At 41.1% G+C, this 22,394-nt stretch overlaps 1 protein-coding gene across 1 annotated transcript in view; it reads right to left on the bottom strand.

Moving 5' to 3' along the window:
* Positions 1 to 7,795: 7,795 nt before the first annotated feature.
* The window catches only part of hdgfl3 (HDGF like 3), a 54,483-nt gene continuing 39,884 nt past the window's right edge, over positions 7,796 to 22,394 (bottom strand). Inside the window, 1 exon segment of the mRNA XM_034183878.1 lies at positions 7,796 to 7,920. Coding sequence (XP_034039769.1) covers positions 7,894 to 7,920 — 27 coding nt within the window. The 3' untranslated portion in view covers positions 7,796 to 7,893.

The following is a 22,394-nucleotide window of genomic DNA, read 5'->3' as shown; positions in this document are numbered from 1 at the left end:
TAAACAGTGTTAATGTGAACCAATCGGCATGAAACACAACAAACGTTAATATGAACCAAACAGGAAGAATCACAACAAACTGTGTTAATCTGAACCAAGCAGACATGAAAACACAACAAATTGTGTTCATCTGAACCAAGCAGGAACAAAGACACAACAAACTGTTAATCTGAGCCAAACAAGAATGAAAACACAGCAAACTGAGCTCATCTGACATAACATATCCACTAGACCCCAGCCAGTGGATATGTTGATATGTAGTAACATGTATGCACCACACATTCATCATGTGCAGTGAATGTGAACAGCATGTAATCAAACTGATAGCACTGTGTGCCACTGCAGATCAATGCGTCGCACAGCACACACCGCCGCAGATCTGAACAGTCTGTTATATCCATAATAGAACTTAGAGTACAGATATATTTCCAGTCCTTCCCACGGGTGACATAAATAATGTGAAATATTGTGCCCATCATATCTTTGATACCATGGGCAGGTGCCCATGGTAGAATGTGAGCAGATTCCGCCTCGACTGAGTTGTGCACAGTCCATGTGCATGCTCATGAATGCAGTCCAAATGTAGTTTGAACACAGTCACAATACCTAGACTGCGGCCAGACTGCAGTAAGATATAAGAATGCAGGTTTTAGAATTCATCATAGTACAGAAACAGCATTAATGAAGGTTACAAATGATCTTCTTATGGCCTCAGACAGTGGACTCATCTGTGTGCTTGTTCTGTTAGACCTCAGTGCTGCTTTTGATACTTGACCATAAAATTTTATTACAGAGATTAGAGCATGCCATAGGTATTAAAGGCACTGCGCTGCGGTGGTTTGAATCATATTTCTAATAGATTACAATTTGTTCATGTAAATGGGGAATCTTCTTCACAGACTAAGGTTAATTATGGAGTTCCACAAGGTTCTGTGCTAGGACCAATTTTATTCACTTTATACATGCTTCCCTTAGGCAGTATTATTACACGGCATTGCTTAAATTTTCATTGTTACGCAGATGATACCCAGCTTTATCTATCCATGAAGCCAGAGGACACACACCAATTAGCTAAACTGCAGGATTGTCTTACAGACATAAAGACATGGATGACCTCTAATTTCCTGCTTTTAAACTCAGATAAAACTGAAGTTATTGTACTTGGCCCCACAAATCTTAGAAACATGGTGTCTAACCAGATCCTTACTCTGGATGGCATTACCCTGACCTCTAGTAATACTGTGAGAAATCTTGGAGTCATTTTTGATCAGGATATGTCATTCAATGCGCATATTAAACAAATATGTAGGACTGCTTTTTGCATTTACGCAATATCTCTAAAATTAGAAAGGTCTTGTCCTAAAAGTTCCGTAAAAAGCCTTCAGTTAATTCAAAATGCTGCAGTTAGAGTACTAATGGGGACTAGAAGAGAGCATATCTCACCCTATTGGCCTCTTATCTCACCCATATTGGCCTCTCTTCATTGCTTCCTGTTAATTCTAGAATAGAATTTAAAATTCTTCTTCTTACTTATAAGGTTTTGAATAATCAGGTCCCATCTTATCTTAGGGACCTCATAGTACCATATCACCCCAATAGAGCGCTTCGCTCTCAGACTGCAGGCTTACTTGTAGTTCCTAGGGTTTGTAAGAGTAGAATGGGAGGCAGAGCCTTCAGCTTTCAGGCTCCTCTCCTGTGGAACCAGCTCCCAATTCGGATCAGGGAGACAGACACCCTCTCTACTTTTAAGATTAGGCTTAAAACTTTCCTTTTTGCTAAAGCTTATAGTTAGGGCTGGATCAGGTGACCCTGAACCATCCCTTAGTTATGCTGCTATAGACTTAGACTGCTGGGGGGTTCCCATGATGCACTGAGTGTTTCTTTCTCTTTTTGCTCTGTATGCACCACTCTGCATTTAATCATTAGTGATTGATCTCTGCTCCCCTCCACAGCATGTCTTTTTCCTGGTTCTCTCCCTCAGCCCCAACCAGTCCTAGCAGAAGACTGCCCCTCCCTGAGCCTGGTTCTGCTGGAGGTTTCTTCCTGTTAAAGGAGTTTTTCCTTCCCACTGTACCAAGTGCTTGCTCACAGGGGTCGTTTTGACCGTTGGTGTTTTTACGTAATTATTGTATGGCCTTGCCTTACAATATAAAGCGCCTTGGAGCAACTGTTTGTTGTGATTTGGCGCTATATAAATAAAATTGATTGATTGACTGCCGTATGGGTGCATTTCGATTGCACGGGCACAGTGGGGTGATCACATGAAATGAGCTCGCACATAAGCTGCGGAGCCATCACATGATACAGCCTTAGGCCTTTTCCTTCTCCAGGATATTATGTCCATGAGAGGACCACACTGTGGTTCACGTGTGTCCTGCCAATCAGGTAATACTTCACATGATGTACTGTCTGGGCTTTGCAATTGCGTGTTATGTGCCTTGATGCGCAGCAGGGTGTGCCACTGCCCAGCTGGGTGGCATGTGTTGTGCCGCTGGATAGCGCGTCATATGGGATATATATTTTGTGGTGGATGAGGCATGTGTCTTCAGCACTTGGCTGATGTAACCATCTCATGGTGCTCCCAGAATGATAGGGATTTTATCACAGGCTGCTGCCTGGCTGCTGTTCACCCTGCGCTGTAAGATGCATCTTCACTCATTCCAAAGGTAATTTCCTGTGTTATTTATATTGTAATGGCTTGGCAGTACAGTTGGAATGTCATTCCTCCTAAAGGGTTCGATAGTGTACATGTCATAATATGTGCATTACAGCTCTGACATGCCATTCAGCTGTGCAGTGCCTCGCCTCTGAAATGCATTGATCTCTGTGAGGCAGCAGCGAGGTGCGGCGCATCAGCTCGTGGTGTTTCAGCTATGATGATCATAATATTTCACATACATTAGGGGAATGACAATGTATCTGTAAGATAAGGTTTATTATGGATATGACACCCTGTTCAGATGTGCATGCTGCTCCACGGCTCTAAGACGCATGGACTCGCAGTGACACATGGTGCCTTTGGTTTGACTGTGCAATGTTTACGTCTAGTTCACAAAATGAATGCATGCCACAGACACTGCATATAACAATATCTCCTTTGCGCAGCCTGAATGGGATCTGGTGGAGATGCATGTACCGCTCACCTGTGGCAGAATCGGGACATGCCGGCAGTATCTGATGTGCCTGACCATGGCGAATGTCTCTTGAGCATGATCAGAGTGTTCTGAATGTTATTTTGACACTGTGAAAATATTTAGAACACAGTCAGACTGTGGTCAAACTGCACTTCGACAGCCATTGGAGCTTTTTCCACCTCGACTGCACTTTGAATGACAGGAATTTGCCCGAATGTTTGGAGTACACGCAGAATGCTATGGCAGGTTTTTGATTGTATCTCGACTTTGTCCGAATGGAGGTTGAATTTCATTCGGACGCCATTCAGTCTCATTTGGCCTCTAGTGTGATGGGGGTATAAGATTACTTCTGTGCACACAAAGGTTTATTTATTTCACAAATTTGTTGAAATCCATGTTAGTGAGCACTTCACATCTGCCAAAATAATCCATCCACCACACAAGTGTGTCATATCAAATCAAGTGAAATTCAGTCTGCAAGCGCTGGTGCAGCCTCGACGACAAACAGACGACTGGTCCATCCCCACCTCTCTTAAATAACCATCTAACTGCTGCAGCCAGGTGAAACATGGGAATGTTCCTGACCTTCTCCAGCTGCTGGGGTTCTCATCTGAAGTTGGTACAAGGACTAACACGGCACGTGCACACTGGATCACACACTTACAAACACACACTGTGGCCAAAATATTGTATCAATTGTATCATTTCCTCACAATTTAAATGACTCCTCATCTGCCACAAATTCATTCCAGCAGGATCAAGATATTAAACATCATGACCGTTGTGTGGATTGGCAGTCCTGGGCTGACATGGTTCCATGTGATCTGCAGCTGTGAGGCTGCTTGGAAATGCTGTCAGAGGTGTCTTGTAGTAGTGAAATGAACTTTCAGTTGTGACCTGCTCTCTCACTCATCTTCAACCACTTAATTTGTAAACTGCATGCTGCCTTAAATCTTGTGACATTGGTGGTCGTGCTGTGCGATCAAACTGCACATTTTAGATTGGATATTTATTATTGCACACCTGTGATGTTTGAACACAGTCACAATACCTCGACTACAGACAGACTGCAGTAAGAATATGAAGAATGCACATCAACTGCCGTATGGGTGCATTTTGAGTGCACAGGGTGCAGTTCAAGTGCACGGGGTGCAGAGGGGTGATCACCTGCCAGAGATGGATGGATTATCTTGGCAAAGGTGAAGTGCTCACTAACACAGACTTCAACACATTTGTGTACCAAATTTGAGTGAAATAAGCCTTTGGTCTGCAGAGAAGAAATGTTAGAGCTTTCACTTCTAAGCCTGAAATATGGGAATGGAAACAAAAGTGCCACATTTACATATAAAGCCCCATAAAATGTGAGGGAGGTGATGGTCTAGCAGTTAAGCGTTGAGCTTGAGATGAGAGGATCCTCAGTTCAAATCCCAGCCTGAGCAGAAAATCACTAAGGGCCCTTGGGCAAGGTCCTTAATCCAAGAGTTGCTCCTGGTGTGTAGTGAGCACCTTGTATGGCAGCACCCTCATTTCAGGGTGAATGTGAGGCATTATTGTAAAGCGCTGTGAGCATCTGATGCAGAGGGAAAAGTGCTATATAAATAAAAGTCCATTTACTATTTAGAACACAAAAACAACAACAAAAAATTTGTTTATCATCCTCGCCCACATGCTGAAATCACTCGGCATCAATTTTTTAAATTTTTTTTATTTTGACGAATTTCACTGACGGTGGTACAGCTGGTGCAAGAACCGGCACGTCCACTAGGTGACGAATGTGCTTTTAGTGTGCAGTATACGGACTGTATTCAACATGGAAACAAGATTTATTTTAAAAATATCTATATTTTAAGTTCCTCACTTGGTATGCAGGTGCTGTATGTCATTTATCCAGGTTTGAAATGACATATGTACCTATTTCTAAGAACCTAAAAAAAAAAAAAAATCTGACTGCCCTCACCACATTTTTTCTGATGTCAAGGATGATAAACTATTTTTTTTTTTTTTTATGGGGCCTTAGTTGAACTTGCACAATGAATCACAGAAAGGCCCAAATGCTTCTTCACCAAACTCTGTTAGGTGACAAAAGGCTGGGAGATGCCCAGGACACTTTATTTCCAGGACTCAACCTTGGGTCCCAAACAACAACAACAAAAACAAGTTGTGTGTTTTTCATCCATTTTAAAATCTAACACTTTATGGACACTTTGACAGACACATGAGCTGTAGTACAACAGCTGAGCATGCCACTATAAAAGGTTTTGGAATATACAGGGACGTATTTCACAGGTACACAGAACAGATGTATCATGTCTCCATAAAAAGAGGAGCCTCGCTACCTACTGAGTTAACGAAAGCAGTCCAAGTAGAATTGTGGTTCTATGTTCTACAGTGAAAGCCAAATCTACAGATATTGTTAATACGGGGCTACAATGTGTAACCTCGGTGTGCACAACACATCATACTTTTATTTATGTACTCACATCCGTGTGTTTTTTTATATGAAAGTAAACATATGGATGTGACAGTTAGAGTATTTTGTAAATCCCTCCCAGAAACTCTTGTAAAAAGTGATTTCAAGATACGACTAGCGAGATCAGTACACTGCAAATACCCAACATACATCACCGACTGTAAAAGAGTAGATATATGTATACTGTATAGACAGAGTTCTTATCAAATGTTGACACAGGTGATTATGACTAATCCAATACAGATGAGTATGCCTGTCAAATACTGAGTTATCTACACTGTCTTTATGAGTTACAACAGCCCCAAAAATCCAGGGCAACATGATTGTTATGAGTCATTCATGTCGCTTACAGAGGTGCAGAGATACTGCAGCTTGAGTGATGGCACAAACTACTACAAACATTAGTACAAACAGTTATAAAAGGTTGCTTTAACATGATTAAGGAAGCATCTTAACTAAGCCTTAGACTGTTCAACCATCTACGATAACTAAATGCACTGTAGCTGCTGACTAAATCAACTGATCAAATCCTAATGTACTTGGCCAAAATTCAGATATTCTTCATAAAGTCACTGTTTTTGTAAAATGCCACAAATGTATTTTTGAGATATCCTGCAAAGAAACAAATAAACCAAGCCAAAAACCTATTCCAAGCCTGGATATAAATTATTCAGTGGTCCATCAGATTTTTAAGACAGCGTTGCCACGGAGTGTCTCCGCCAAATTTAGTGCTGTACTCATTTCTACTGCAACACTACCACAAAACCATCATGCCATGAGTATTAAAGTGTAAAAAATAGATTTTACAGTTTCAAATATGGTTTGTGTTTGACACAAAGATTCGGACTAAATAACAGCAGTTTGGAATAAACACATTAGAAACCAGGAATAGTTTATCTTTGGACTCTAACAAGGGAAGTGAAGTAAATTCACCTCTATGAATCCCACCTGCTGCAACTTCCATCCGCTCAGCAACAGGAGTGTATTTCTGAGTCAGGACAGCCTTATTTTCAAGTGAAAACTGATGTTATTCTGTCGGACACACGACTACTCAGTTTTCAATAGACCTTTGCTCCTGTTAGCTCAGATTTGAGGTGCATATAGTCACTGATAGAGAAAATTCTTATTAATTCGAAATGGATTAATGTTATTATAAATGATATTAGAATTGTAAAAACAGTTGTTAGGATATTAAAGTATAATAGTTTGAAAAAATTTGGCATTCTTACAAGAAGAAAATATTACAAGAAAATGAAAACATGAGAATGCAAAAATAGGACAATTTCTCAAACAACAATCAACATAAATAACATTACAAATATATTCATGAAACAATACAATTTAAAAAACATTTCTCATAACAGTGTATTACCCCAAAATATGTCTAATACAGAATTAATTTTATGTGGGATATTTTTTCAGCAACTTTTTTCATCTCAAACCTATTTTTATTTATTTTGTTGTGGCCTGAGAGAGCCAGAGCAAAAATGCATTTGATTGAATTTTTTTTAATGTACTTTGTACTTTTAAAAGCATATAATAAATTGAATCCTAAACATCGTTTGAACAACTTAAATGGGATATTTTGCAGCGTATCTTCTCAAAAATAGACAACAGTTTGAGATTAGTTCTAGGAAAAGGAGCTATTGTTGACAGTTTTGGAGAAGAACAAGGCCCCCCTGCAGGACAAAGCAATAATTCACCATAATTTTTAAAAACCTTTATGTGTTCAGGAAATCGCAGACATCCTGAACACATAAAGGATACTGTAAATAAAGCCGCCATTTAGACATGGCAGCTGTACTGCTGCCACAGGCCGCACATGTGTGTGGCCTAGCTAATCATTAACCACACTGTTCATATTTCACATCATAATTACACAGTTAATCAGCTGTTAATCAACTGAGTGATTTTTTTTTAGGGTTTGGACTCTTATTCTGATTATTGTCAACTAACAGCAAACACAAATATTGTGTGCAGAGGATGTTGAAGTTCATCATGTGGTTAATGCCCTGTAACATCCTACATGGGATTAAATTATGTTCATTCTTAACATTTAGACTGCAGAGGTCAAGATGACAAAGGATGAAAAGGAGCTTTGATTTCTGACACAGGCTTTGTGACATAATGCCCGGTTTAGCACCAGGAGATGCGATAAGTATACATAAGAGTGCACGTTTATTTTTGCTGACACGAGAGGAGGTGACGGTGGCAGCCAGCAGGTGGCACTGAAGAGAGCTCGTGTTGCAGATTCACTTTTCTGTCACACTTACAAAGAACATTCTTCCATTAACGTTCTTCTATCAGCAGCTGCTTCTGGGGGAAAATGAAAAAACAAAACAATGGTCAATTACTGTTGTGTATAGACGACATCATAACCAGCATTTGTTGCACACTGAACAGGGGCGTCGGATTTGGGGGGTAAAGGGTACTATGTACCCAGGGCCCAGAGCGGGGGGGGGGGGGGGGCACAAAAAACTGGCGTTAAATACATTTTGTGTTGCATGTTATTAATGTCCACACAATTCATGTTGTAAAAGAATATAATTAGAATGAATGTATAAATGTTGCAAAACATAATTCTGCTCTAACAATAATATTGAAAGATCACTGAGGGCCCTTCCCACCCCTGCACAGTTGTATAATGGTTTAGTCCAGACGCACAGGCGGCACGCTGCACACACACACAACACACACCACACACACACGTCCCAAATGGGATCTCACAGAAAGAGGAGGTGTTTAGTAGTGCTGAAACAACTAATCGATTTAATCAATTATTAAAATAGTTGTCAACTAATTTAGTCATCGATTAGTTGTTAAATAACTTTGTTTTACTGCAAATGTTTCGTTTCTTCCATATAAATCAATTGTTTCTGCAGCGCAGCTTTGCTTTGAACCTTGAGCCAATCGAAGCAGTGATTTGCAGATTGAAGCAGTGGTTTGATCTAATGCTTCGTTATGTTGTTTTATTTCGCTTCATCTTAATTTTCCCCCGCTAAAACCCTAAAGAGCATATGTCTGTGAGTAATATCCTTTTTTATGTTAAACCGACCTGTTATGGTCTTCTGAGACAGTTGATAGATGTATTTTATAACTTAAAAACGGGACCGATGCTAACACATTAGCATGTCTGTGGCGTTTTCAATGTTAAAGTTAGTATTAAGCTGTTGCAGCTGTCGGCGCATTTGTTTTCTGTATAATAATTCATGGCTCAGCATTTGTTGTAAAAGAGTCAAATGTATTACAAACTGTAATACATACAACTGTAATTTTTATTTATTTTTGTATTTCTATATTAATAATAATAGCAACAACAAAAATAGTAATAATAACCAGTAATGCTACAATACAATTTTAGAGAAAGAAACAAAAGAACCTGATTAAACACAACAGAAAAGATAAATCCAACTAACAATGAACATAAATAAATATAGAAATAACTGCTTCCTGTGAACACCTAGTGACTCTTAAACATCCACTTCACCCCTGTTTTATTTAAGTTTAATGACAATTTGTTTCGATCAAACCACATCTAAGCTGTGTTTTTACACAAGAAAAAATAAAATGCAGTTAACTGCATAGGTGTCTTTTTTCATGAAAATATGTTTTTAAAGATCACATATTACACTTTACTCAGGCCTTTAAAATAGTTTTGTGGACTCTTGCTGTAATATGTTGTCAGTGATTGAGATAGTTGCTGTAGGCATCTAAAAATGCTCATAATCAGGTGAAAACTGATAGAAATCTCTTTGTGGTATGTTGGTGATGTATGTATGTGCAAAAAAAACAAAAACAAAAAAAAAACAACAACAAAACACTACTCCAGGTATGTTTTTGATGAGAATATAACATCATAACTTTGCTACAAGCTCAAACGTTGATGTTGCGTGATAATGGCAAAACTCACATGTAAGTAAAAAAAAACAAACAAAATGATTAATCGAAAAAATAATTGACCGATGAACTGATTAGTAAAATAATCATTAGTTGCAGCCCTAGTGTTTAGGCTGAAATAAAATATGTCTTTCCTAAAAAATCAAAGTCCGGATTTCAAAGAAGAAGACAAAAAGGACAGGGAAAGAAAACTAAATGAGGGAAAGCAGCTGCTAACCAAATTCTTTGAAAAGAGGTGAGCTTGAAAGCTAGCTATATCAAGTTGGGGGGTCTGGGGGACCAAATTGCACCATTTTCTAGAAAAAATGGTGCAATTTGGTGAAGTCCTGTGCATTTTAACAGATGGGAATGCACCAAATTGCACCATTTTCTAGGAAATGGTTCAATTTGGTCCCCCAGACCCCCCAACTCAATATTGCTCCCCCAACTTTAAAAAGGGTTCTGACTCCCAGGTGTGATCTAATATACATGATTTAGACCTGGTTTGACTATGCATTAGAAATTTGGTGTTTGCATTAATAAAAAAGGGCCCAGAATTTGGTGCTACGCCCCTGACACTGAGGTACATTCAAACCTGAGCAGTAAGAGGAAGTGATCAACACAGCGCAGACAAAGTGATTCCGGAAACAGCCAGCAGGGTGCAAGTTTTCTCTGCAGTCACCAGGAGATTTCACTTATGAGGCTAGATAACTATAACAGTCGTTCAAAAGTAGACATGAGCATGAAATTTGGCACAAGTACTCTATCCACCTTATTCCTGGGGGCACTGCTGTAGAAGCGATTATGGGTGAAACTTCCTGTGAGACACCTGAAATAGCAGTGATCCATTGTTTACTAGTGGTTTTCATTTCCCGTACCAGTTTATCTGAAATTTTATTGTTTTCTTTTCTAAACGATGATCAGCTCCCACAGCATTTAAAAATGTCCTTGTGCAGCTCAGGAACATGTTGCGCTGTTTGCGGTTGTACTAACAACCAGACATTAAATCTGTGTCTACAACAGCAATATTTTTAACATGCAGCCGGACAAAGCGTTTCCAATGCCGACCGAAGGATGAGGAACCCAGAAGGATGTGGCTGAAAAAATTCAATTTGAAAAGACCACCTAAAACATAACACGTGTGCTCTTTTCACTTTGTTGACAAAAAGCCCACAGAGGAACACTCTACTTTGTGTTTGGAATATGACAGACCACCGGAAAAGCGGCGCCGGGAGCTAACGAGGATTGACAGCAGTGTCACGAGAATAACAGGTATGATTTCATGTGTTTGGAGGACAAACCACTGTAGTATTATACACTTTATACACTATACCCTTTTCTGAACAGTTAAAATGTAACATGCATTTGGACCGCTGGTCAGGATGAACCTAAAAATGTCATAAATTCTGTACAGACATAAAAGAATCAACAATGCAGTATTTTAACCTTAATCTGAATTTTACTGTAGCTGTTATTATGTACCAGGTTTTCTCTTGGTCTCTGTAGCACAGAGGTGATGCTGTTAGCAGTGGGAAGTCGTGGGTTTGATGGAAGCTTAATGGTGTAATTAAAGTGTTGTCATGAAAATCTAAATGCATCACTTGATAATCATGTCCTGTATTGCTGCTCTCAGATGAACAATTCAATCGATGATCTACAAAGACTACAAAGTCGATCATCGACCTCCGGCTCAGGGTGTCCTGGTGCCACGTGCACTTATGGACACCCTTGTGCTCGAACATGGTGTTCGTGATGGACAAACTGTGACTAGCACAGAATTTGGAACATATATTGAAAATGTATTGAAAACAGCTTTCCTTGTAACAATAAAAACTAAACAACTGAAAATGTCTTATTTTCATCCTTCTTGTTTTCCTTCACACAGTGCTCTTTTGTTGTCTGTAATATACATTAGACCTGTTAAGTGATTAGTGTATTTTCAAGAGATTCAGATATTTGGGGCAGAGCAGAATCGTCTTTGCACACATTCACCCACTAATGTTGGAAGCACATGTGAAAAGTAGAAATTCTGGATGTGTTTCACGTGTCTGTCTGTAAAGACTTTGCAAATTAAATGTCCAACTCCACGTGCTCAGTTGGTGTCCAGATAACCAGCCACACACATTAGTTCATACATTACACTATGTAACACAATTTTTATTCCTGCTTATGAACTGCTTATCATTTTTCCATAGACTTTAGAAAAGTCTATGGAAAAAATGACTACATTCAGCACAAACTTTGATTTTATTTTTTTTAACGTTCTAGAAAGTTCTAAAAGTTTCTTGAAATTTCTAGATAATTCTGGAAACTTCTAGAAAATTCTGGACAGTTCTAGCAGTTAAAGAATATTCTAGACGATACTCAGTAGTAGTGAAGGCGAATCGAGAATATTCTTGAAAACAGACAAATTTCAAAATATCATTGTCCTGATACAGAAGCAACGTTTCTGTGGAATAAACAGCTATTTTCTATTATTTAAGGCATAACAGGTTAAGAAAACACACTGTGTACCCAGGAACAAAACAAAATAAAAATGTGTTACATAGTGTTATAATTAACAAAATGTACCCACCTGGAGATCTGCCTTGACCTGCGATGCATGAACACTTGCTGTTTATTTTCACCTGATGTCGAAACTCAAACCCAGGCTCTGCGATCAGGCACTTTAAGGCTTTTACTGAACTCTACGTCGGACCTCTTTTAGCAGAACGGGACCGACCTTATTACTGTGCAGGTCCTGATACGCCTCACAGATTTTCAGATCGTTCACTGTCTCCCCGTCCGAAGTGAGAGTTAAGGGAGTAGCTAAAATGCTACAGTATGTCATCTTAGGCCACCTTTTCATGTCATCCTCCCACCTCTCTATATTTGTAGACATTGAGATTGTAATGTTGTCTCGTTTGAGCTGTGACAGCTGGTGTTCCCACGTCTCTAAGCCTCGTAGAAAGTGGAGTAGCGCGAACATTTAACATGTAAACAAATGCCAGTTCCAGTTCATACCAGAAGTCTCACCCATAATTCATGCAAGGCCTCCATGGTGGATGGGAATAGGGTGGATAGAGGTAATTTTACAAATCTGGCTGATCGGGCAACATGAATATCCAAGATGGCCCACATTCCAGTCTTTGAAATTACAGCCATAGGTATAAATGGGGATCTAGCAGTTGGATTTAGGTGTATTTGTACTCAATACTGCCAATTTAAATGATGCTGAACTTGAATAAAACTGTATAAACATTCTATGAGCACTACTTGTACAGTTTTGGTGGGTTTAATTTTGTGTAAAATACCCATGATATGATGTCAAACAGTCCTGGACCCTAATAGTCTAATATGCTCAATTAAATTTAATCAATTAAACTGTTGCTGAAAATTCAAAAGGAGATCTGGGTTGGTAATCATTATGGGTTAGCATCAACTATTCTGATATATATTCAGACACTAACATAACTGTGACTCAGCAATGATCAACACTACATGTGTTCGTTGTATCAAAAGACCCAAGACAACACAAATGTCATGGTGCATAGATCTGCTAACAAGTGTGAATACTCAGTAGAATATGTAAGGGTCCCATCACACTTAGTACGAATGAGCATGAGCCAAGCCAAATCAGGTGGAATGTAAAAAACCCCCCACAATTCTTTCCACATCTGGGAGGGAATAAGAACTGCCGAGGACAGCCATCGAATACCCAGACTGCACTCTGAGCCGCCCTGACTAATTTGTCCGCACATGTGGTGGTCACGTGTGTCGTGGTTGCATGTATGGCGGCCGCGTGTATAAACCCCGGCCTGATCTGAACGACAGTAAGGATCCAAAGTGTCGTATGCAAAAGCTCCGATTTGTCAGGGATCTTCCACACAGAACTGTCTGCCCTCATCGCCACTTGCAGCTGCCGGGACAGCTGCTAAAGGGCTGATGTCCTGGAGAAAGTAACCCAACCCCAACCCTAACCATAACCTAATCATATTCCTTCTCCCCACCCTAACCATTAACCACCCCAACCCCCCTGCTTCACTTTTAATTCCGTGCAGCCATCACGGAATGAATGAGAATGAATTTGTGCTGCCGTGATGAAATGAGGCACTTTTCGTCACAATATCACGAACAAATAGATTAATGTATATTTCGTGCTCCTGAATCACAACTTGCTGTGAGACAGGGTTGGAGCAGTCATAGTCAACCCACCAGACCTGCTCAAAAGACCTACAACATGATCTTGCTGCAGATAGCGTCTCTGTGCATCATTCAGCTATACAGCGCCCTTTGCACAAGGAGATGCTGGATGAGTGAGTAATACAGAGGAAGCCTTTTCTGTGTACACGCCACAAACAGAGTCGCTTGAGGTATGCTAAAGCACATTTGGACAAGCCAGCTTCATTTTGGAATAACGTGCTGTGGACTGATGAAACTAAAATTGAGTTATTTGGACATAACAAGGGGCGGTATGCATGGCTGAAAAAGAACACAGCATTCCAAGAAAACACTTGCTACCTACAGTAAAATTTGGAGGTGGTTTCCATCATGCTGTGTGGCCAGTGCAGGTCCTGGGAATCTTGTTAAAGTTGAGGGTCACATGGATTCCAGTCAATATCAGCAGATTCTTCAATTTTAATTTCAATTTATTTTCATTATATAGCGCCAAATCACAACAGAGTTGCCTCAAGGCGCTTCACACAAACAAGGTCTACCTTACTAACCCCCAGAGCAACAGTGGTAAGGAAAACTCCCTCTGAGAAACAAACCTCAAGCAGACCAGACTCAAAAGCGTGACCCTCTGCTTGGGCCATGCTACATAAATTACAGAAAAATCACAAAACGAATATACAGGAAATGCTGTTGGTGCAAAGGACAGAAGGGTCTCCACCACAAATACAACTCCCATCTCTGGATGGAGCTGCACCTTAAACAGAGAGAAACAGAATCAGGCATCAGCAAGACAAGAAATACTGTATAATTTGCCAGCATTAAACAACAAGAAAAACAGGAAATACTAAGGTGATCGCCGGCCACTAGCCCTAAGCTTCACTAAAAGACCCAGAATTTAGGTAAAGTTGAGGCTGCAGCATGCTCTGTTTCCTAATAAAATGAATTAAAAGAGTAAAAAGTGTAAAACCAAAACCTATACCAGTATGCTAGCCATACGAAAGGGAAAATAAGTGCGTCTTAAGTCCGGACTTGAAAATCTCCACAGAATCTGACTGTTTTATTGATGCAAGGAGGACCATTCCACAGAATATGGGCACGATAAGAGAAAGCTCAATGACCTGCAGACTTCTTATTCACAGTAGGGACACAAAGTAGTCCTGCACCCTGAGAACTCAAAGCCCGGGCCGGTACGTAAGGTTTAATTAGGTCAACTGGGTAAGGAGGTGCTAGTCCGTGAACAATTTTATAGACTAGTAGCAGAACCTTAAAATCTGATCTCACTGAGACAGGAAGCCAGTGAAAGATGATGCCAAAATGGGTTGTAATGTGGTCGAACTTTCTGTTTCATGTCAAAAGTCTGGCTGCAGCATTTTGAACCAATTGGAGAGCCCTAATGCTGGACTGCGGTAAACCAGAAAATTGAACACTGCAGTAGTCCAATCTAGAAGAGATAAATGCATGGATCAGGGTCTCAGCATCAGCCATAGACAAGATGGGACGAAGCCGTCCTCGTAATATTTCTAATGTGGAAGGACAATGTAGGATCAAAATTACTCCAAGGTTCCTCACTTTGTCAGTGTGATGTATGAGACACGAGCCTAGGCTAAGTGTTAACTGGTCAAATTGATGCCGATGCCTCACTGGACCAAGAACCATCATTTCAGTCTTATCAGAGTTTAAAGTAGGAAGTTTCTAGACATCCAGCTTCTCTAAGGATTTTATGTGTACCAGCAATTATCGGCATGTATAACTGAGTATCATTGTCATAATCCCAAAACGCTGCAATATGTGCCCAAGGGGTGCTATATAAAGGGAGAAAAGCAGGACCCCCGTGGAACCCCAAATTTCATGTCACTAAGGTTAGAGGTAGTGTTAGTGTACAAAACACAATGAGAACGAGTGGTCAAGTATGATGTCAGCCATGCAAGGGCACTCCCAGTAATCCCAAAATGATTTCCAGCCTATCAAGTAGAATATGATGATCCACTGTATCAAATGCAGCACTGAGATCTAACAGCACCAGAAACGTAGTGGTGTCCGAATCCACTGCAAGCTGAAGATCATTCACCACTTTAGTGAGAGCCGTCTCTGTGGAATGATATTTTCTAAAAGCAGACTGCAGTGGCTCAAAGAGATTCTCAGTAAGAGGAAAATGATAGATTCGGCTGATAGTTTTTCAATACACTAGGGTCAAGATTAGGTTTCTTAAGTAATGGTTTAATCACTGCAGATTTTAAACATTTAGGAACAGATCCAGAAGTTAAAGAAAGATTAATAATTTCCACCACAGTCGGCCCAAGAGTGGGCCACAGGTCCTTAAACAGTTTTGTTGGTATAGGATCAAATAAACAGGTTGTGCTTTTGTTGATGTTACGAGTTTCATCAGCATACCTAGTGAGATACTATCAAATTCTGTAAATCTAGGTAATACCTTAGTAATGGCGCCCACCTCAATAGCAGGGTGTAGTGGCTGGATTAAGGCATGCTGGGATATGTTTAAAGTAATCCAGGAAATCTTGTGCTGTAAAAGGAGAGTGAACTACAGGTGGTTGTCCATGAATAAGTATTGCCACCATGTCGAACAAGAACTTTGAGTTATGCTTGTATTTGTTGATCAAATCAGAGTAATAGGTCCACTTGTAGCCAGTAATGCATGCTTATAGTCTAAAGCCTGGTTCACATGACAGGATTTTAAAATTATCTATAGGTTTACAAAACCTGAGAGACCACACACGTGAAGATAAAAAATCATGGATCTAACAGGTTTGGTCGTACAGTGTGTGGTGTGCAGCCACACGGTAAGGACAACACCACCACACACAAACAGATTTCATACACAAACATTCTCAGGTCAGACAGGAAATCTCGCAAACTCTCTCAAGATTAAACATGACTTCAGAGTAAACAAACGGAGATACTTTGTGGACTATTTACAACAGAGGGGGAAAAACAATACAAAAGAAAAAGAAAAGGTGTTCTTTAAAGGAGTGGAGACAGCGTGACCACTGGACTTTCTGGTAAGTCAGAACAGCTGTTTTGATTTCATTTTCCGTTCCGCACGTCCGTCACCTCGCTTTCTGATTGGCTGCACGTCACATTCAGCAGGCTGCGTGCTCATTTGTGGTCGGAGGGACACAACACACGCTGCGATATCGGGCCAAAAAATCCAACATGTTGAATATCCCCGATTTGCGATCTTAGCGCTCCTGACGCCCTTCAGAGCAGATCAGAGCCCTCTTAACACACCACACATGGCAAGAATATCTGATAAGATTATCTTTAGCGTCATCACGACTGTCGGAAGGGGAAGATCGGGTCCGATATCGGCCTAATTATCCTGCCGTGTGAACCCGGCCTAAGACAGGCATCATGCCACGCAAGATGGAATACTTCTAATTTTGAATGATGCATTTCCGTTGTAGACCTCTAGTCTTATGCTTGAGGTTACGCAGGTAATCACTGAACCAAGGTGATCTGTGTTTTTGGGGAGCGTGGTTTAACACAGGTGGCGCAATCATGTCACGTGTAGTTTTGGGCACTGAGTTTAAACTATCCACAAGTCTGTCTACTCTGTCTACTTTGGCCCACATGAGGGGCTCTGTATGCTGTGAATGAAAATGACTTTTGTAGCAGCTGGGCAGCCAGGTCCCTTCTGCTGGGGTAGGGCTGAACTCAGCTCCTCACAGCTGCTTGCCCGACTGCTGCAAAACACAACAGAGAGGAAACTAATGTGTGATTTTAGGGTTTACAGACATTTGTGACCTTTCAGCTTATGCCAGCCAAAAAAAAGGTTAGCAGACTAAAATTTAGAAAAACTAAATTTAGCGGAAGCTAATTGGTCCACTGATAGTTTTGAAGTTAGCTGAAAAGCTAATCCGCTAACAAAAAGTTAGCTTGCTAATTAGTGGATTAGCGGAACTTCATGTCACTCAGCAAAATATAATACTGCGCAATTGATAATATTTTACAACTGATTATATAGCACATGATACACTGGAAACTTGTTAAAAAGAAACCTATTACAATAATGAAAACCATTAAACCGTATATAATACTGTAGAATTGCACCATTTGGCACACCAGAAAGTATTTTTATAAATCTCTAATTCTTTAATACAGTAACTTGATTTGTAATTGATTGTCCTATCTTTGGGCTCCTGACACTTGTATCAAAGACAAGGGATCATTTCAAATAGGTAAAAACATAGATTAGTCGTGTCAAACATAATACTGCAAATTTTTGTGGACTTCATATTTCATACAAGGAAGTATATGACAATAAGGGACCCCACCCCAGCAACACTGGCTTTTTTAAAGTATTACCATAGAGGGTTTTTTTAATAGTAGTACATTGTAATCTATAATTATTTCCAACTGGTCTGCTTCACTTTACCCCTCCATAAATGTAATATGAGATATCAGTAGATTACCTGCTAATAATAACTTTTCATCAAATACATGGTATAAATTTGCTCCTTTCATCACCCCACCCCTGCAGATGCAAGAAAACACTCTGCAGTACTTCACAATAGTTTGGATAATGTTCTCAATCCATTTTAATCATCAATCTGATGATCTGTGGAAAAAAATAACCACAATACCCTTGATGTGCCATAGAAAACACGCATTTTCATCAACTGCACGTCATAAGTGCATGAGCACCCCCGGACATTGATATTCCTGATCAGGACACACTTCCTAAAAAGCCATACCAGCTTTGGGTTGCCCCATTTTGTTACACAAAAAGAAAAAAAAGAAAAAAAAAAAGGCATATATTCATTACATGTCCCATGGCCTATTTGTATTTTACGGATATATTTGTATTACAGAGGCCCAGAATGGTTGCCATCTTGAAAAATGGTTGCTATCGTGGAAATTCAAGTGACCAATCGAGCAGATTTGTAAAGTTACCTGTACAGAGTACCCGTGCCAAATGTCATGCTTGTATCCACTTTTGAATGAGTCTTCTGATATCTGCCCCACTAGCTGAGCCAGGGAGATGAAGCCAGCTGCAAGTTTGGCCGTCACAAATGAATAACTGCACCATGTCTGCTCTTTTAGAACTAGTCTGACACAGCGGGTAACATGTGAAGAGATCTTCTTTTGCCGTTCACATTTCAAACAATTTACAACCAAAATCTTACAGAGAACATATGGAGTTCACATCAAGTGACAGCACACAAACAGCTGCTAAATAAATGTGCACTAGGATATTGACCCGTGGAGAACGACAGGATCTAGATGTGGTCAGTTGTAATATATACGGAGCACAGCTGACTTTTGGGGAAAATCTGTTTACAGTTACGCTACATTTTTTAAGTACTGACATATAACATTTCCTGGCTTTTATAAAAAGTATTTATTGAAGTTTTAATCTGTTTTACAGCCTCAAGTCTTCTTGAATATGATGCCCAAGCTTGGTGCACCTATCTTGAGCAGTTTTGTCTTTGCAGCAACCTCTCAAGCTCCATCAGGTTGGATGGGGAGCGTCGGTGCACAGCCCTTTTCAGATCAACATATAAAATAGCAAAATATAACATAATACTGCACAATTTATTATATTTTACAATTGATTATTGAAGATTTAATCTGTTTTACAGCCTCAAGTCTTCTTGAATATGATGCCACAAGCTTGGTGTACCTATCTTTGGGCAGTTTTGTCTTTGCAGCACCTCTCAAGCTCCATCAGGTTGGATAGGGAGCGTCGCCTGCACAGCCATTTTCAGATCTCTCCAGAGATGTTCAGTCGGATTCAAGTCTGGCTCTGGCTGGGCCACTCAAGCACATCACAGAGTTGTCCTGAAGCCACTCCTTGATATCGTGGCTGTGTGTTTAGGGTCATTGTTCTGCTGAAAGATGAACCGTCACCCCAGTCTGAGGTCAGAGCGTTCTGAGCAGGCTTTTATCCAGGATGTCTCTGTACATTCCTGCACTCATCTTTCCCTCAATCCTGACCTAAAGTCCTTCATGTGCCTTTTGGCAAACTCCAGGTGGGCTGCGATGAGCCTTTTTACCAAGGAATGGCTTCTGTCTTGTCACTCTACCATACAGGCCTGATTGGTGGATTGCTGCAGAGATGGTTGTCCTTCTGGAAGATTCTCCTCTCTCCACAGAGGAATGCTGGAGCTCTGACAGACTGACCATCAGGTTCATGGTCACCTCTCTCTCTGACTAAGGCCCTTCTCCTCCGATCGCTCAGTTTAGACGGGCGGTCAGCTCTAGGAAGAGTCCTGGTGCATCTGAACTTCTTTCATTTACAGATGGAGGCCACTGTGCTCATTGGAACCTTCAAAGCAGCAAAAATGTTTCTGTGCCCTTCCCCAGCTTTGAGCCTTGAGATTGTCCTGTTTGACTTCATGCTTGGTTTGTACTCTGACATGTACTGTCAGCTGTGAGACCTTATATGTATGCAGGCATATGTTTTTCCAAATCATGTCCAATCAACTGAATTTACCCCAGGTAAACTCCCATTAAGCTACAGAAACATCTCAAGGATCATCAGTGGAAACAGGATGCACCTGAGCTCAGTTTTGAGCTTCATGGCAAAGGCTGTGAATACTTATGTACGAGGTCTGTCCGAAAAGTAACAGACCTTTTTATTTTTTTCAAAAACTATATGGATTTGAATCATGTGCGCTTGTATTTGACAAGCTTGAACCTTCGTGCGCATGCGTGAGTTTTTTCACGCCTGTCGGTTGCGTCATTCGCCTGTGGGCAGGCTTTGAGTGAGCAATGTTCCACCTCCCTCGTTGGATTTTCATTGTTTAGGAATGGCGGAGTGACTGCCGCTTTGTTCCATGAAAATTTTTTCAGAAACTCTGCCAGATAGCCAGATGGAAACCATTTGGAAGATTCAGATGGCTTTCGGTGAAGATTCTATCGGCGTCACACAGATTAAGGACCATTACAACCGGATTAAAGACGGCCCACACCAGCGGGGGGGTGCGCCGCGCTCCGAGCGGCCATCGACAGGCTGAAATGACCAGATTATTTCCAAAGTGAAGGCTGTGTTGATCCGGGACGTCGTGTAACTACCAGAGAAATCACAGAAAACACCTCCGTGTTGGAAGTCTCACAGGACATGTTGTGACATGCCCAGCTGTTACAGAATTTCTCTGATACTCACTTGACTGAAAAGCCATCGAAAGCCATCTAAATCTTCCGAATGGTTTCCAACACGGAGGTGTTTTTTGTTGTGCGCCATGAGCGGCTCCATCCCGATGCGCGAATTCCTCCACACGTCTTTCATTACAAAATCTCCTGTAACAATGGAATGTGCCACAGAAGTGCTGATGTCCACATTTTCTGCGATTTCTCTGGTAGTCACACGATGTCCCAGATCAACACAGCCTTCACTTTGGAAATGATCTGGTCGTTTCAGCCTGTTGATGGCCGCTCGGAGCGCGGCGCGCCCTCCGCCGGTGTGGGCCGTCTTTAATCCGGTTGTAATGGTCCTTAATCTGTGTGACGCCGATAGAATCTTCACCGAAAGCCATCTGAATTTTCCGAATGGTTTCCACCTGGCTGTCTCACACAGTTTCTGAAAAAATTTTCATGGAGCAAAGCGGCAGTCGCTCAGCCATTTCCCTGACAATGAAAATCCGACGAGGGGGGTGGACCAGTGCTCACTCAAAGCTTGTCTGATGCAATCACACGTGATTCAAATCCATATAGTTTTTGAAAAAAATAAAAAGGTCCGTTACTTTTTGGACAGACCTCGTACATGTGAGTCCTTGCGCTGTGAATACTTTCTGGATGCAGAGAATTCGTTCCATCCTCTCACTAATCCAGCTGGTTGTAATTAGTTCACCGCTTCAGGCAGGTAGATGAGTTAATCAGTGAAATCACCTGTTTTAGGTGCACAGGTAGAAACAACTCATGGTCCGCGGTCATTGAGTTAAGGTACCTGGACGTACGAGGACTATTAGAAAAGAAAACCGACCTTTTTATTTTTTCAAAAACTATATGGATTTGAATCACGTGTGATTGCGTCAGACAAGCTTGAACCCTTGTGTGCATACGTGAGTTTTTTCATGCCTGTCAGTTGCGTCATTCACCTGTGGGCAGGCTTTGAGTGAGCACTGGTCCACCCCCCTCGTCGGAATTCCTTTGTCTGACTTCTTCCTGAGAGACTGGCGCTTTGCTTGATCAAAATTTTTTCTGAAACTGTAAGACACATCCAAGTGGACACCATTCGAGAAATTCAGACAGTTTTCGGTGAAAATTTTAACGGCTGATGAGAGATTAAGGAGTGTTACTGTCACTTTAAGGACAGCCCACGGAGCCGGACGGCGCGCCGCGCCCTGAGGTTGGGATCAGCAGTTTATCCGGACATTCCACTGTTGAGATTTTGTAATGAAAGACGTGCGGGACGGATTTGCGCGTCGCCACCCAGCCGCTCATCGCGCGGCGCCACAGCAAAACACCTCCGTTGGAAGTCTCACAGGACAAGTTGAACATGCCCAGCTGTTAAACAATTTCTCGGATATCACTCGACTGAAAGCCATCGAAAACCGCCTGAATCTTACGAATGGTTATCAACACGGAGGTGTTTTTCTGTGGCAGCGTGCCATGAGCGGCTGAGTGCCGACGCGCGAATCCGTCCGCACGTCTTTCATTATAAAATCTCCTTTAACAGTGGAATGTCCGGATAAACTGCTGATTCCGACCTCTCCTGAAACTTCTCTGTTCTCTCATGACGTCCTGGTCAACAGAGGCTTAAATTTGGAAGTTTTCAGCATGAAACAGGCTGACGACGG

This window comes from Thalassophryne amazonica, chromosome 2, assembly GCF_902500255.1.
Source record: "Thalassophryne amazonica chromosome 2, fThaAma1.1, whole genome shotgun sequence".
Classification (NCBI taxonomy): domain Eukaryota; kingdom Metazoa; phylum Chordata; class Actinopteri; order Batrachoidiformes; family Batrachoididae; genus Thalassophryne; species Thalassophryne amazonica.
Note: the sequence above shows the minus strand (reverse complement) of the source record. Positions and strands in the feature narration are given on the sequence as shown.